Source organism: Alexandromys fortis, unplaced genomic scaffold, assembly GCF_014885135.2.
Source record: "Alexandromys fortis isolate MF-2015 unplaced genomic scaffold, M_Fortis_MF-2015_v1.1 scaffold_99, whole genome shotgun sequence".
NCBI classification, from domain to species: domain Eukaryota; kingdom Metazoa; phylum Chordata; class Mammalia; order Rodentia; family Cricetidae; genus Alexandromys; species Alexandromys fortis.
In genome coordinates, this window is record NW_026067982.1 from 6,248,299 (window position 1) to 6,262,802 (window position 14,504).

Sequence of the window (14,504 nt, forward strand, 5' to 3'; positions counted from 1 at the left end):
GACTAAACCATTACTGGACAGAGGAAGTTAAATACAAGACTGAACCAAACTCTTCTATAGTAGCCAACAAAAAGATCAAACCATTATTCAAACAGTAAAACACATCTAAAGTTATCATAAAGTCCAGTCAAAAGCAGACTTAACACAGGGCTTTAATGTAACACCATGTAGTAGTAACACGACAATCTAAAAGTGAAGAGTACTTTGTGGACAAGAAATGGAAGACCACAGCTGGAGGAGTGGGCATTTCACAACAACGCAACAAGGAATCCAGCATAGAATATCAGAATGTAAGAGTTTATTATTATTATTTTTATTCAGTGCCAGAGAAGAAAACCTACGGCGCTTTGCGCATGCTTGACAGTTCTACCTACTGAGCTATAAAACCAGTCCAGTAAGTTTTTTGTAAGATGACTGCTGGTCATTCATTAATATGTCAGACATTTAAGGAGGAAGAGGATCCCAGAAAGGCAATGACACCACCAATGATATAAAAAAATCTGTCATTTTACAGCCTGGGTGAAATAAAGTAGGCATGAAACAACATGTCAATGCGGAATGACTAAACAGATAAACAGATTTCTAAAAAGCAATCATTGCCATGTTTGCTTCAAAGAGAAACCTGCAGACATGTGTTCATTTCTTGCTAGTAACTGTTTATTTCACTCTATACAATTTGGTAACATCTGCTACATAGCTATGGTACCGTGACCACAAACAACAGATGGGGATAAAGCACTGAACAGCCTCAAAAGAAATAAAATCAACCAGTGTTTAAAAAAGACAACAAATAACACAGCCTCCATCCATTACAAATATATTTTCTTTCCCAGTATCTCCCCAATATAAACACTGTGGAGTGTTTATACATATTCAGTGCAAGGAACAGTATCATCGGTACAATGGGAACGCCTCTGGAGAAAGAATAAACTTGAAACATCTGTTTCTGAATACATCTCAGTGTGGTACAATGATATTATCATCACACCAGTGATGCAGGAGAGGCTCTTCTAGCACCCATCTGATTCCACATGAAAAACAATTCTAAATTCACTTTAAAAAATTCTTCAAGCCACAATAAAAAAAATTTTGAACAGGACTGCTTTATTGTGTGAATTTTAAGACACAACTGTTACATGAACTGCAAAAGATTTTAAATATCCTACAAAAGTCAAATAACTCATGCTATGTGTCAATTCTCCCATAAACACTTTTAGCCTATGTTCAATTACAGTTAATTCTGAATTGGCCCACCTCTGGATTAGACTTTCTAAAGTCTACACAGAGTAAAAGAAATAGACGCTAATGAAGTCTGTAATCTATCCTGTAGTTGGACCCTGGAAAGGTATGGGCCTGCTTAAAATAAGAAACAGATAAGTAAAGGTAACACTATGCAGAGCTTATAATTTTCAGCAACGGACTGCAAGCTGCACTGTGAAGAAAATGCATAGCAGAGAAAGCTGGGGACTGAGGAGACCCGTGAGTAAAACAGTGTCAACACAGTGGAACAAGTGATGAAATTGTCTACTGAGGCACAACCAGCATTCCTTAAAAAGCCTTGAGTTCCAGAGGTCAAGCGCTGTCTGGCCTCCTGTGTGGGAAGTGCAGTGTGAACTGCTGCATTAAGCTAGCTCCTCTCCTCTGCAAAGCTGTCTGTGAATGGAGCAGTCCCAAGGACAACACAACACTGCACTTTATGATCTGACCAAACACCAAGTGAAAAATCTCCTTTTAGTTCTTTTTGGGTCTATTCAATACAACTCAAAGGGAACTTTAATATAAATTTGGGCTTCCATCCAATTCTTCTCTTATATCCTTAGGAGGACTTAAGCAATGGAAGCACACAGAACAAGATTATAATCACAAATGACTGCATTTGAACGTGATTACAATTTTAGGGACAGAGAGACACATGAATGTTTTAATACCAAACTTAAAAAAAATTGTTATAAAAACTGCAATTCATTCCCCCTAGCATTCCTAATGTTGGTGTTATTTCTGCATGAACAGATTAATATATTAAATTAAGCCAAGATTTTAAACTGGCAAAAATTCTATCAAAAAAAAAAAAAAACCCAGAAAAAAGAAAACAAAGGAACAAAGGAGGTGGGGGAGAACCCAAAGATTTTAAAAACATCAAAACAAAAACACAAGTTAGTTGCTTCATGTTACATTTCACAACCATTATTATGTTAAATGTTCTTTTCTACAGAAATAGGGTCCTTTACAACTGCAATTGTTTACTGCTAGGTGTTTAAAATTACAGACTAGTATCCACTGGAACCTGTAGATGGTGGCGTCTTGAGGTTTTCTGGGTTCCCACCTAAGGTATACCAGGCCCTCTCCTAGGACCATACTTGCAGGGGGAAGGGAGGGAGGAAATCACAGATCAAGTTCTTAAGATTGTTTCACTCTCTTCGTGGCTTTCTGTTTCTTGGTGATCTGTTCAAAATTTCATCCTCCTATTTAGATGAAAAGAAGAGAAGTTCACCATATAATTAGCATATTTAAGAAAACAAACTTCTTGCCAAACTACCATAACCATTTAACTCATAATTGGGGGAAAAACAGTATATTGTTTTAAAAGTATATTGTTTTTGGTAGTTGGATTACAGGCATCCAATTTTATTCTTTTTTCCAAAAGCATGGACTTTCCTCAAACCTATCAACATTTTCTTTCATTTGGGAGGGGCATTATTTATTTTTATTTTATGAGTATTTGCCTGGATGTGTACCCACACTGCATACCTGGTACCCTTGGAGACAGAAGAGGGCACTAGATTCCCTTGGGAGTAGAGTTACACAGACAGTTGTAAGCCATTATGTGAGTGCCAACAACTGAACCCAGGTGCTCTCAAGAGCACCTACAGTGCCACATAAAATAAGTAGGGTGGGGGGCTGGAGAGATGGCTCAGAGGTTAAGAGCACTGACTACTCTACCAAAGGTCCTGAGTTCAATTCCCAGCAACCACAGGGTGGCTCACAACCATCTGTAATGAGATCTGATGCCCTCTTCTGGCATGCAAGCATACATGGAAGGAATGTTGTATATATAATAAATAAATCTTTTAAAAAAAAAATAAGTAGGGTGGAACATGCACCTATAATACCAGGTATGAAGGCAGAAAGGTTCAGTATTATCCTTGACTAAGGAGTTCAATGTCAGCATGGGCTATATGAAACCCTATCTCAAAAAGTTTAAAACGTAGTGGTATGCAAGAAATACCTTTGAGAAGACACCGAGGAGACATAAATGTCACAGAACTGTTAAACTCAATACTCCCCTCTCAGAAAGCATATTTTTCTTTCCCAACTTCCACATATCACAAACAAATAAATAAATAAAAGTTTCCACACAGAAAAATACCTTTTGAGATCAAATAAAATCCTCTGGCATCTTCAAGCATGTGCACTCACACACACACCCCACACTAATTTTTAAAAAACCCATTTAATAAATATACTCTCGGGCTGGAGAGATGGCTCAGAGGTTAAGAGCACTGACTACTCTACCAAAGGTCCTGAGTTCAATTCCCAGCAACCACAAGGTGGCTCACAACCATCTGTAATGAGATCTGATGCCCTCTTCTGGCATGCAAGCATACATGGAAGGAATGTTGTATATATAATAAATAAATAAATAAATAAATAAATAAATAAATAAATAAATATACTCTCAGCTTAGATGGCTGGAGTAATGTATTAGCCCCCTTTACCTCTGCTGTAGGTTTTCTATCTTCCTCATCTTGACTGCCACTGCCACCATCTTCTTCAGCATCACTTTTCTGTTTCTCTTCTAAGACAGAAAATAAAACAATTGAACAAACCTTCACATCTGGCGTTGACAACGATGAGCATAAAAACAATCTTTCCTGTAACATGTTGTTAGTCAGGATTTAGAATAGAGTTCTCAGCACCACTCACCAAGTTTCTCATCTTCTTCCTCTTCATCCCCCTTGTTCTTCTCTTCTTCCTTCCCTTCTTCCTCCTTCACATCTGGCTGGGGCGCATCCGTCTTCTTGTACTCCATAGCACTGGACTGTTTCTGAAATGTTACCAAGTGCAAGAACCATGTTTATGATGTCACAAACGTATTACCCCTCAACTCCTAAATGTCTGTGGGTAAAATGTGTCCAAGGCTGTGGACAGGGTAGATATGCAGAAATGTGAAAGATATAATTCTAATTCATTTTTTTATGGGAGGGAAAATGAGGGAAGCAGAGCGAGAGCGGTACCAAAATAAAATAATAAGAATAAAGGTTCAGGCAGGAAGTCCAGGCCAAGCTTGTCAAGCTGACTCAGACACAGATACTCCCAAGAGTGGTGAAGGTAAGGTTGGAAAAAGACCTTTGAATCTGACAGAGTGCCATATACGCAGGTCCAATTCTAAGTTACAAGACAGTGTGTAACACGGTCTGAATAAGAAAAACACTGAAGCTTTAAAATCTGCATGTACAGTTTAAAGAAGTATTGCTTTGAGAGAGTGAAAGCACAGGAGAGATGCATGAATAACCACAGGTCAAATAACAAAAGGTAAGAATAAAATAACATCAGGAGAAAAACTGACTTGTGCCCAAATGGCTGATCTCATATCTAAGTTGTTCCTTTTTTCTCTAAAAGAAACATTAAGAACAGTAGAACAGAGTGACAAACCCTGTCATCTGAGCACAATGCACACTGAGAAATGGTGGCTAAGGATTTACAAGTCAATACAACCATGGTCTACTTGCTAGAGAGGAGAGCCAGGCAAGGAGGGCTAGGTACCAGCTCTGCCCAGTGTCCCTACATCCTATCCCAGGTTTGCCGATATGTCCTGATTGTGCAGAATAAAATGCTCACTCCATTAGTAGGGTGCTATTTTGAGTTGAATGCTGTTGTTTGTCACATTTAAGGGTTTTAAATAATTTTAAATAAAGGTTTCTATTTTACGTTTTTTTACTCTTAATTTAAGGTGGTCAGAGGACCTGTGCTAGAACAGCCTCCTTTGAAGTCTGGCAGAGATAGAAGTGTTACCTCCCATGGCTCAAACCCAAAAGTAAACTTGTTTAAAAAAAAAAAAAGTCAATGCAAAATAATAATCAAGTACTTATCAAACAGCTACTAAAGAAAATCTCAGTTAATACAATGTTAGTTATTTTCATTAACATCAAAAGAGCTCATTCTAAAAGTAGCTCTAAGGAGGCATCCTACCTTTCCAGAACAGCAGAAGAGGATCACAAGGAACACTGGCAAAGCTACAGTCAGAATGTAGACCACCCAGAGCCATGGACGTTCTTCAGCTGCCTCCAGCATCTGTCCCACTACACCTGGCTGAAAAACAAAACAATAATTCAGAAAACTGGCTTTTGATACCAAATACAGGCTAGACTGATTGTTCCATGTTTACTCAAGGCATGGTGTACAACTTAAGTTGTTTCCTTTTCAAAGTCAAACTAAGATACACATAAGGAAAATAGAAAAAAGCCCCCATTTTCCTGTCTTGCCATCATGAGGTTTCACCTTCATAGACACAGCAAAAGGCTTGTAATAACTGCAAAAAGGTCCCTTACTCAGGAAACAGAGATAAAGAATATAATGTCTTCATACCAGCTCTTTGGCCCTTCAAATCCTTAAAATACTTGAAAATTTCATACAAGGGGTAAACAAAGATTCAGCAATGTTAATGCATTAAAGCATACTTAAATGGTAAACACGCAAGCACACACACTGCACACACATACAGGACTCTAAAGCCAGAATATGAGACTAATAGAATCAGGTCTAAATACTAAAAAAAAAAAAAAAAAAAAACAAACAACAAACAGAAAACCCTGCTTTTCACCAAGCGATCAGTTCCCCCAGAAGCAGATACAAATGTACAGTAATAAACACTCACTGACCTCAGCAGCCCCATCAGCAGCTTTCTTCAGGCCCCATCCATCATTGGCCCAATCGTCAACTACTCTGCGGTCACCACTGATAATAAAGTTGTCAAAAAAAATGTCGGAAGTCATGGACCAGAGCTCCAAGCCAATAGCACTGAAAGGAGTCATCTTAAAAGGTTCCAGGTCTTCAAAGAAATCTGGATTTGGTATTTTCCTTGGTTTCCAGACTCCCTAGTTTTTGGGGTTTTTTTTTTGGGGGGGAGGGGGTGGGGGGAGAAAAAAGAAGTTTCAAAACATCATCTCAGATAAAAATAAAAAAGAAAATCTGTAAGACTCATTTTACATGTTCAATGGAGAGAGATAACTATTAACTTTATCAAATTTAAACAGACAGCAGAACAATAAACGCTAATGATGTTTTTATACTCTGATTTCTGGATTCCACTTAACTCAATTTCAAACCTCCAGATCTTGTTCTGAACCAACCCATGGTGGCTCTGTGCAGCCCACTCCACCCTATCAAGTGTTGGTGGAGCGTAGTCAGTAAAGCCGTTTCCCAGAGGTGATTTAAATAAAACTTATAGACTTCAACTGTAATTTACCTCTAAATAATAACTAAAAAAGTACTGACTACAAATATCCCGACACATGTGTAACAATGGTTTTAGCTGTGATGACTCTCAGTGATGGCTAGGGATGTGGTTCAGAGGTACAGGGCTTGCCTAGCATGCATGAGACGCCGGATTCACTCTCAATACTAATCCTCAACAAAACAACCCACTAGGTGGCTGTCTACAGAATTGTTAAATATCAACTTGGTTTGGTTTTGTTAAATAAGGTTTCACAAAGCCCAGGACAGCATCAAACTACTCCTGATTCTCTTAATTATAGCTGAAGTTAACCTTCAACTCCTGGTCCTCATACCAATAACCAAGTGTTAGAATTATAGGAATGTATTGACATATCCAACCATCTAAATGGCAAGCCGAAGTACAATTTTTATTTCATCTTGGTTATCTAAATGTACAACTAAAACCATTTTACAATAAAAAAGCACACACAGTACATGTATACAGATTTAGCTAGCTATACCTTACATCTTAAAGTCTAAGTGGAAATGAATGATTATAGTTTTCTTTGCTTGGAAACTGAAGCCAAATAAAGATCTGAATAGATACATTCCCAGAATACAACTGGGGCTTCACAACTGCACGATACATATTCCAATCACTTCACGTGCACCTGTCTTTTGGCAGGTGAGGAAAACCAATGAGACCAAGCAATGGGCTGACTTTACATAGTACGATCCAACACCCATTACAATTCTCTTATAGCCAATCTAACATCTGGATCCTGTGGCTGAAACAACCCTGAAACTTGACAATAGGACATGTAAGTTCTTCTACCCCACACTTATTCATTCATTCGTTCGTTTGTTTGTTTATAGTTTTTTGAGGCAAGGTTTCTGCTTCTGCCTTCCCAAATGCTGGGATTAAAGGCATTAAAGGCATGCACCACCTCTGCTTGGCTTCTACTTTCATAGAAATTGTGAACACTTTTCGATGCTGTTTTAGGTTTTATGTTTAGCCTATTATCCAACTGTCTCTTATATTTACTTTCTCTTCTTGATTCAGCATCTTGAATACAGTCATCAAACCTGCTACCTTCACTACTGTTCAAGCTTCTACCCAGACAGAAACAAATTAATAAAACAACTAAATCATCAAGAGGCACAAACCTGGTAGTTAGGATTGTCAATCATGGGAGGTTTCCATTTACCCTTATAATTGGGGTTGTCAATCATAGGTCGTTTCCAGACACCACACCCAGGGGCTGACTCACATTTCGGGTTGGCAATCTGAGGAGCCTCCCACTCTCCATCCATATCCTCATCCCTGTGGAGGTACAAACAAGTTACAAGTGAAGTGCTTCCGTGTGTGTGTGTGTGTGTGTGTGCATGTGCACACAAGCATTTATTATTTTATTTATTTACTCGTGTTTTTCCAAGACAGAAGGTTTCTATGTATAACAGACAACTCTGGCTGTCCTGGAACTGACTTTATAGGCCAAGCTGGCCTCAAATCTCATAGATATCTGACTGCCTCTGCCTCCCCAGTGCTGCGATCAAAGGTTTACAACATCACATCCATAGCTATTGCTTTTAATTTAAAACAAAACAACAGGTAATTCTAAAAGCAAACTCAAATGCTCACCAATCCTCTGGTTTTTCCGCATCGGGGTCTGGGATATAGTCAGACTCATCATCTAGCCAGCCTTCAGGCTTTGTGGCCTCTTCATCTGGAATTTTAGCAGGGGCATCTTCATCCCTTAAACAATAACAGAAAACACCAGCTATGACAACACTGGCCACAGAAGCAAAGCAGTCAATGTTGTCTCTTAGAAAACTAAACTAATTTAACCTAGAAAATATTTGTAAATCATGTATCTGAACCTACTGAAACTCAACTGAAAACAGCAGCCAAGGATCATGTACACATTTCTTTACTGAAACTATAGGAATAATCAAGAGTCAGAGGAAAAGATGCTCAACATACAAATAAACACAAATTTAAAATTACCTGGGTGTGGTTGTGCACACCTATATTCAAGCACTTGGGAGGCAGATAGATCCCTCTTAGTTTGAGGCCACCCTGGTCTATATAGGTTCCAGGTCAGCTAGGGTTATATGATAAGATTCTGGCTCAAAAATAAATTTCAAGAAATATTTTTATTAAACAAACAAACCCAAAATACCGAAAAAACAAAAAACATGAGTGCTGCAGAGATGGCTCACTGGTTAAGAACACTGGCTGTTTTTCCAGAGGACCCAGGTTCAATTCCCAACACCCACAAAGCAGCTCAAAACTGTCTGTATCTTCAATTGTATCTTCAATTCTAGGGAACCTGATACCTTCAAATAGGCAAAACATCAATGTACATAAAAAGAAAATATCAATTAAAAAATTCAGAATATTAGCTTTAAATGTGGATGTAGTGGAGTATCACCCAGTAACACAGCACATTTAGTAAGTATGTGAAGACCCTGGGTTCAATCCCTAGCACAAGAACTCAATAAATGGTGGCGCACGCCTTTAATCCCAGCAGAGGCAGGCGGATCTCTGTGAGTTCGAGACCAGCCTGGTCTACAGAGCTAGTTCCAGGACAGGCTCCAAAACCACAGAGAAACCCTGTCTCGGGGGGGGAAAAAAAAAAAAAAAAAAAAAAAAAATCAATAAAAACCAGTAAGAAAGAAGCACTGAAATGGCTGGATCAAGACACTGCCACAAGCCAACACTGTCAGTGCAAAGAAACCACAACAGTTTTAGCATCCTGTAGTTTATAAAATGGTGAGAGATAATTTATATTATCACTACTGGGTTCTTTCCCGCCACAGTAATTGGTACTCTTCTCCCCTATAATATTGCATAAATTCCCCCTTCTCTTCTTGCAATGGACACAAGGTCTTACTTTGTAGCTCAAACTAGCTTCTGTTAGGATCCAGGCATTATACTGGCCCGCCTTCTGTCAGTATGCAGGATGTGTCCACTGGCATTCAGGCAAATACCTAACCCAGGGGCCTTACAGCTGTCATGCATTGCGTGGCCACGCCATGTGGCTGCATAGGTATCTGTATGCATGCAAAAAGGGTCCCTTACAAGCAATTTCCACCTGCCCCTCACTCTTACTCGCCATTCCTAGTTGACTGTCACACTCCCTTCACCTCCCTCAATAAACTCCTACATGGGTTTATTGTATATTGTGTTTCGTTCTCTCTCTGCCACTGCTCGACAACTACAGCTTTACCTTACAATATCTTTTGTCTTAGCCTCCTGAATACTCAGATTACAGAAACAACCAGATTTCATTCAACCAACATTTAGATGTTCAAGCTATGTGGAATACACATAATATTTGCTAATACTCAATGATGGAACGTCAAGATTTACCAGTCATCTGGCTTGACAGCATCTGGATCTGGTATTTTGGCCCTTTCATCCCAGTCCGCAGGCTTCCGGTCTTCTGGGTCCTCAATTTCACGTGAAGGGTTTACAGCAGGAGTCATGTCATTTAGCAGATTTCCACTGTTCACAACAGACTGGTCAACTAATATTTCAAAACTATTGTCTGGGTTCAAGACTGAAAAGAAGTTTAAATGCAATTAAAAATATTGACTTAACCACTCATCCCAACATTTCCATCAATCCAACACAACAGATCATGTTTTCTAGAGAAAGAACCAGTGAGTAGTCATGGACAAAGAGCTCAGGGTACTGGGGTCAGAGTGTCAGTCAACAAAGCCTAGTTCTTAAGAGCCTGGAGGCCTAAATGCCATTTTCTTGGGGTCCTAGAAATTACAAATGATAATTTAATAAGGTATTTTTTTCCCTCCAATCTGGAGGATCAACCCTACGGTCTTGTACACACTAGACAAGCATTCTTACCCTGGAGCTATCAAATAGTTGCCAAACTATTTAATAATAATAGTATTTATCAATTTAATAATAGTAATTATTATTATTATTTAACTATTAAGATAGTTAAAGGAGCTGGATTAATAGTTCAGTGGTTAAGAGAGCTCTTACTGCTCTACCAGTGGACCAGCGTTCAATCCCAATATCTACATGGCTGCTCACAAACTTCTATAACTTCAGTAGCAAAGGATATGACAACATTTTCTGGTTTCTATGGGCACTAAGCACACATATGGTGCATAAACATGCATTTAAGAAAAACACCCATACACATAAATGATAATTAAAAATAAGTAAGGGGCTGGAGAGATTGTTTAGTGGATAAAAATTTTGGTTGCTCTTCCAAAGGACCCAGGTTTGGTTCATGACACTCACATAGTAAGGTAGCTCACAACCATCTGTAACTTCAGTTCTAGGTCTAGTCAACACCCTCTTTTGAGCTCTGACAGCACAGGACGCACATGATGTACATACATACACACAGGCAAAACACTCATATACATAAAACTTAAAAAGTTGGAAAATTTATGACACCACGTCAGATGTGGTAGTGCATTTCTCTAAGACCAGCACATGCTACACAACCCAGGTTTGAGGATAGGATAGGTTATGTAGCAAGACTCTGTCTCAAAAAAAAAAAAAAAAAAAAACCTTGTTGGGCATGGTGGCACACTCCTATGATCTTAGTACCTGGGTGATAGGAGCAGGGTCAAAGTCATTCTCAGCTACCCAGGAAGTCTGAGGTCAGCCTGAGCAACAACCAAAAACAATGGCCAGGTGTAATGGCATGTGCCTTTAATCCTAACATTTGGGAGGCAGAGACATCTGATCTCTGTGAGTCTGAGGGCAGGCTGGTCTACATAATAAGTTCCCAGATAGCTAGAGCTACACAGTGAGACACAGTCTCAAAACAACCACAACAAAAAGAAAGAAAAGGAAGGAAGGAAGGAAGGAAGGAAGGAAGGAAGGAAGGAAGGAAGGAAGGAAGGAAGGAAGGGCTGGTGAAATGGCATATCAGCATATAAAAGGCGCTTGCTACACAATCCCAATTAGATCCCAATAACCCACATTAGGGCTGGAAAGAAAACAATCAACCACAACCCACAAAGGTCTTCTTCACTGATAGAATCCAGAAAAATGGCTCAGTGGTTAAGAGCAGTATTTGGGAGGCAGAGGCAGGAGGATCTCTGAATTTAAGGACAGCCTGGGATCCACAGGAAATTACTGTCTCAAACACCAAAAACAAAATTTTTTTTTCTCAGATTGTAAAAACATCATAACTTGTTGACTGATGTAGTGAAGAAATCTTAACTCCTATTGCTATATAAAGGAACAGAAGACAATCTGCTCTACAACTTTGCAGTTCAAATGCTTACATGCAACACACTACATATGAAAAAGAAACTAGCTCACCTACAGGTAATAAATATTGGAAAGCTATTTCATTGTAATTTTTAATGTAATAATTCAGGAAGTTTTCAGTCAGTAGTAGTTCTAGTGCAACTTCAGGTACAACTGGAAACTTCCAGTCTTAATTGGCTAGTACCTATGAAAGGAGCTCTCTAAAACTGACCTCACTTTTTTCCTTCTCAGCACACTGGCCCAGGACCCTCAGCACAGTCTTTCATATTCCTGGTATTAGCACATATTTTCTTTCTGCACTAAACCTGTGACCATGGACGTTATTTTACACACATGACATCGAGACCTTCTCAGCCACCATACATTTTCTCCTCTCCATCAAATTCTCCTTTGAGCCCATAAGCAGTTCAGTAGTTTCCTGGTGAGTGAGAACATGGTCTGTTATCCACGTTCATTGGAAGGTAATAGACAGGGTCTTTCCAAAAGACCTTTTATACAGAAACGGCTTAATTGTAAGCATCAGTAGTCTTCAAGTCTGCAAACTTCACATTAACCAGATGATAAGTACACAATGTCTTATACTCCCAACAGCTGGTTTTTCTTACTTAATGTGTAAAGATGTGTTTTCTTGTCAGTGAAATAGGTCTTCAGATCTGCATCTGGCCTCTTAGCATGCTTTTCTTCATATACACCTGTCTTGGGGTTTTTGTGGCGAAAGATGAAGTGCAGTTTGTAGTCCTCTCCACATTTATCTGGACCAAACATAATAGTATAGGGAGTCTTGTCGTGGAACTGATCCTTAAGACACAAAGGTGGAGTGGTTTAATAACTCTAGTCAAAAAACTCAAAAAGCAATCTTTGAAAAGTATATAATACTTTCTCATCATAGAACTCCATACAAGGGCTGGAGAGAGGGCTGAGGGGTGAAGAGCAATGGCTGCTCCTCCAGAGGACAGGTTCAATTCCCAGCACCCATATAGCATCTCACAACTGTCTGTAATCCAACTCAGTAATTTGACACCTTCATACAGGTAAAACACCAATGCACTAAAAACATTAAAAAAAAATCCATACAAATTAGCCTATTAAAGAAAACCTCAAGGTTTTACAGAACTTGTTTCGATACAAATGAAAAAAAAAAAAACTAGTAATCACCACAAATATTAAAATGCTGAAAAAAACAAAGTTACATGCATATAAGTTTCTTTCAAAAACAAGAAATAAGTGTGAGAAAACAGAAAATTGCCAGGACATGGCTTTAATCCCTAAGGAAGAGGCAGGTGGATCTCTGGGAGAGTTCAAAAGGCCTGCTATATCTACACAGCAAGTTCCAAGCCCGCCAGGGATACACAGTGAGATCCTAAGTCAAAATAAAATAAATAAAACCACAAAACAAACAAACAAAAACCCTAAAGATTCCAGTTAATAAACCAGAGATAAAATACAGCTAGAGCTTCAACAGTTACCTTTTCAAGTCACAAGCCCATCAGTATCAAGCTTCCATGGCTCAACAGCAGAACAGCCTTTATTTTCAGAGGTCTTACAAACTTTTCTCTCTCTCTTTTTTTTAAGTGATGGAAATTGAACCCAGGACCCTATGGTAGGTCCCTACCCTACCATTGAGCTCTTAAAACAAATTTTACATAAGCAGACAGAGTACCTACCAAGTTGAGTTCTGAGGTCTTGGAAAGCAGCTTTACATAGGCTCCACCACACTCTATTCCATTCTGAAAATTAACCTCATACCTAGTTTCAGAGAGAAAAGCAAAAAATTTCCTTGGCATTTTGAAAAAATTTCCTAATTGATTCCTCCCCAGCCTGGTCATGTTTTATCACAGGTCATATGATTAGCTCCACACAAAGGATTTGATCCTTTACTGTTTTCACGTGGCCAATCATTAAAAAAAAAAAAAAAATTAATCCAGACATTTGCTTGCTATCAAGAGGGTAAACAATCAGGCTGCTTTGAAGTAACTTGCTAAAGCAGTTAAAAACAAACCACTCAACATGTTCAACTTTACACAAAATTCCTATTGTAAACAATTCATGGGTTTTTTAGTGTATGTTAAGTTTTAAATCATCAACTGAGATTACAGTTTCTAAATAAACTATCAAGTAGGCACTGAACTTACTGAACAATGAGAGGCTTTGTATCAAACAGGAAGGGCTTGTTCAGTTTAGCAGAGATGGCATGATGCTTGGCCCGAGACATCAGTATAAGTCCTTTATCACCTGGAAGCTTTGTGTCCTTCATTTCATCTACCTCCCACTTTCCTAAAAGACAATACAAAAAGGTTTTCCACTGTTACCCATACCATTTAAAGTCTTTAAAATGGTAATAACCTAAATTCCAGGCCCTATAAGTATCACAATGATCAATGTTTATTTACCATTATAATTACCTGTAAGCTGAGTTACTATAGAGTGCATGTGTATCTGTCAAATGGTAGCACATAGTTTGGAAATAACTGTAACTTATTCATTATACCTAAAGAAGAACTTCCATTTCTAACATGGTAATTAAATAGGTCTATTTCTATCACATACAAAGCCAGATACAAAGATAGTTTAATTCCTAAGGAAAAAAATCTGAAAGTATCTCCTTTTTAAACTATTTTCAGCAAGGCAAGATGGCACAAGCTTTTACTCTCAGGACTTAGGAGGCAGAGGCAGGAATTGAGTTTTAAGCCAGCCTGGTCTACAGAACATGTTCCAAGACAGCTAAGAACACAGAGAGAAACCCTGTCTCAAAAATAATTAATTTTTCAGCTGTACATGAATAAAGGCACAGCCTTTAATCACAGAA

The 14,504-nt window shown here is 38.6% G+C and overlaps 1 protein-coding gene across 2 annotated transcripts in view; it reads right to left on the reverse strand.

Annotated features, from left to right (window-relative positions):
• Positions 1-635: 635 nt before the first annotated feature.
• The window catches only part of Canx (calnexin), a 33,760-nt gene continuing 19,891 nt past the window's right edge, over positions 636-14,504 (reverse strand). For both annotated transcript variants that reach the window (XM_050158514.1, XM_050158513.1), the window contains 11 exons: positions 13,831-13,972; positions 13,363-13,444; positions 12,304-12,496; positions 9,812-10,001; positions 8,078-8,191; positions 7,603-7,759; positions 5,880-6,095; positions 5,191-5,310; positions 3,925-4,045; positions 3,717-3,796; positions 636-2,462 (listed from right to left, as the gene is read on the reverse strand). In XM_050158514.1, the coding sequence (XP_050014471.1) occupies positions 2,409-2,462; positions 3,717-3,796; positions 3,925-4,045; positions 5,191-5,310; positions 5,880-6,095; positions 7,603-7,759; positions 8,078-8,191; positions 9,812-10,001; positions 12,304-12,496; positions 13,363-13,444; positions 13,831-13,972 (1,469 nt within the window). In that variant the 3' untranslated portion in view covers positions 636-2,408. The remainder of the gene's footprint in view (positions 2,463-3,716; positions 3,797-3,924; positions 4,046-5,190; positions 5,311-5,879; positions 6,096-7,602; positions 7,760-8,077; positions 8,192-9,811; positions 10,002-12,303; positions 12,497-13,362; positions 13,445-13,830; positions 13,973-14,504) is intronic.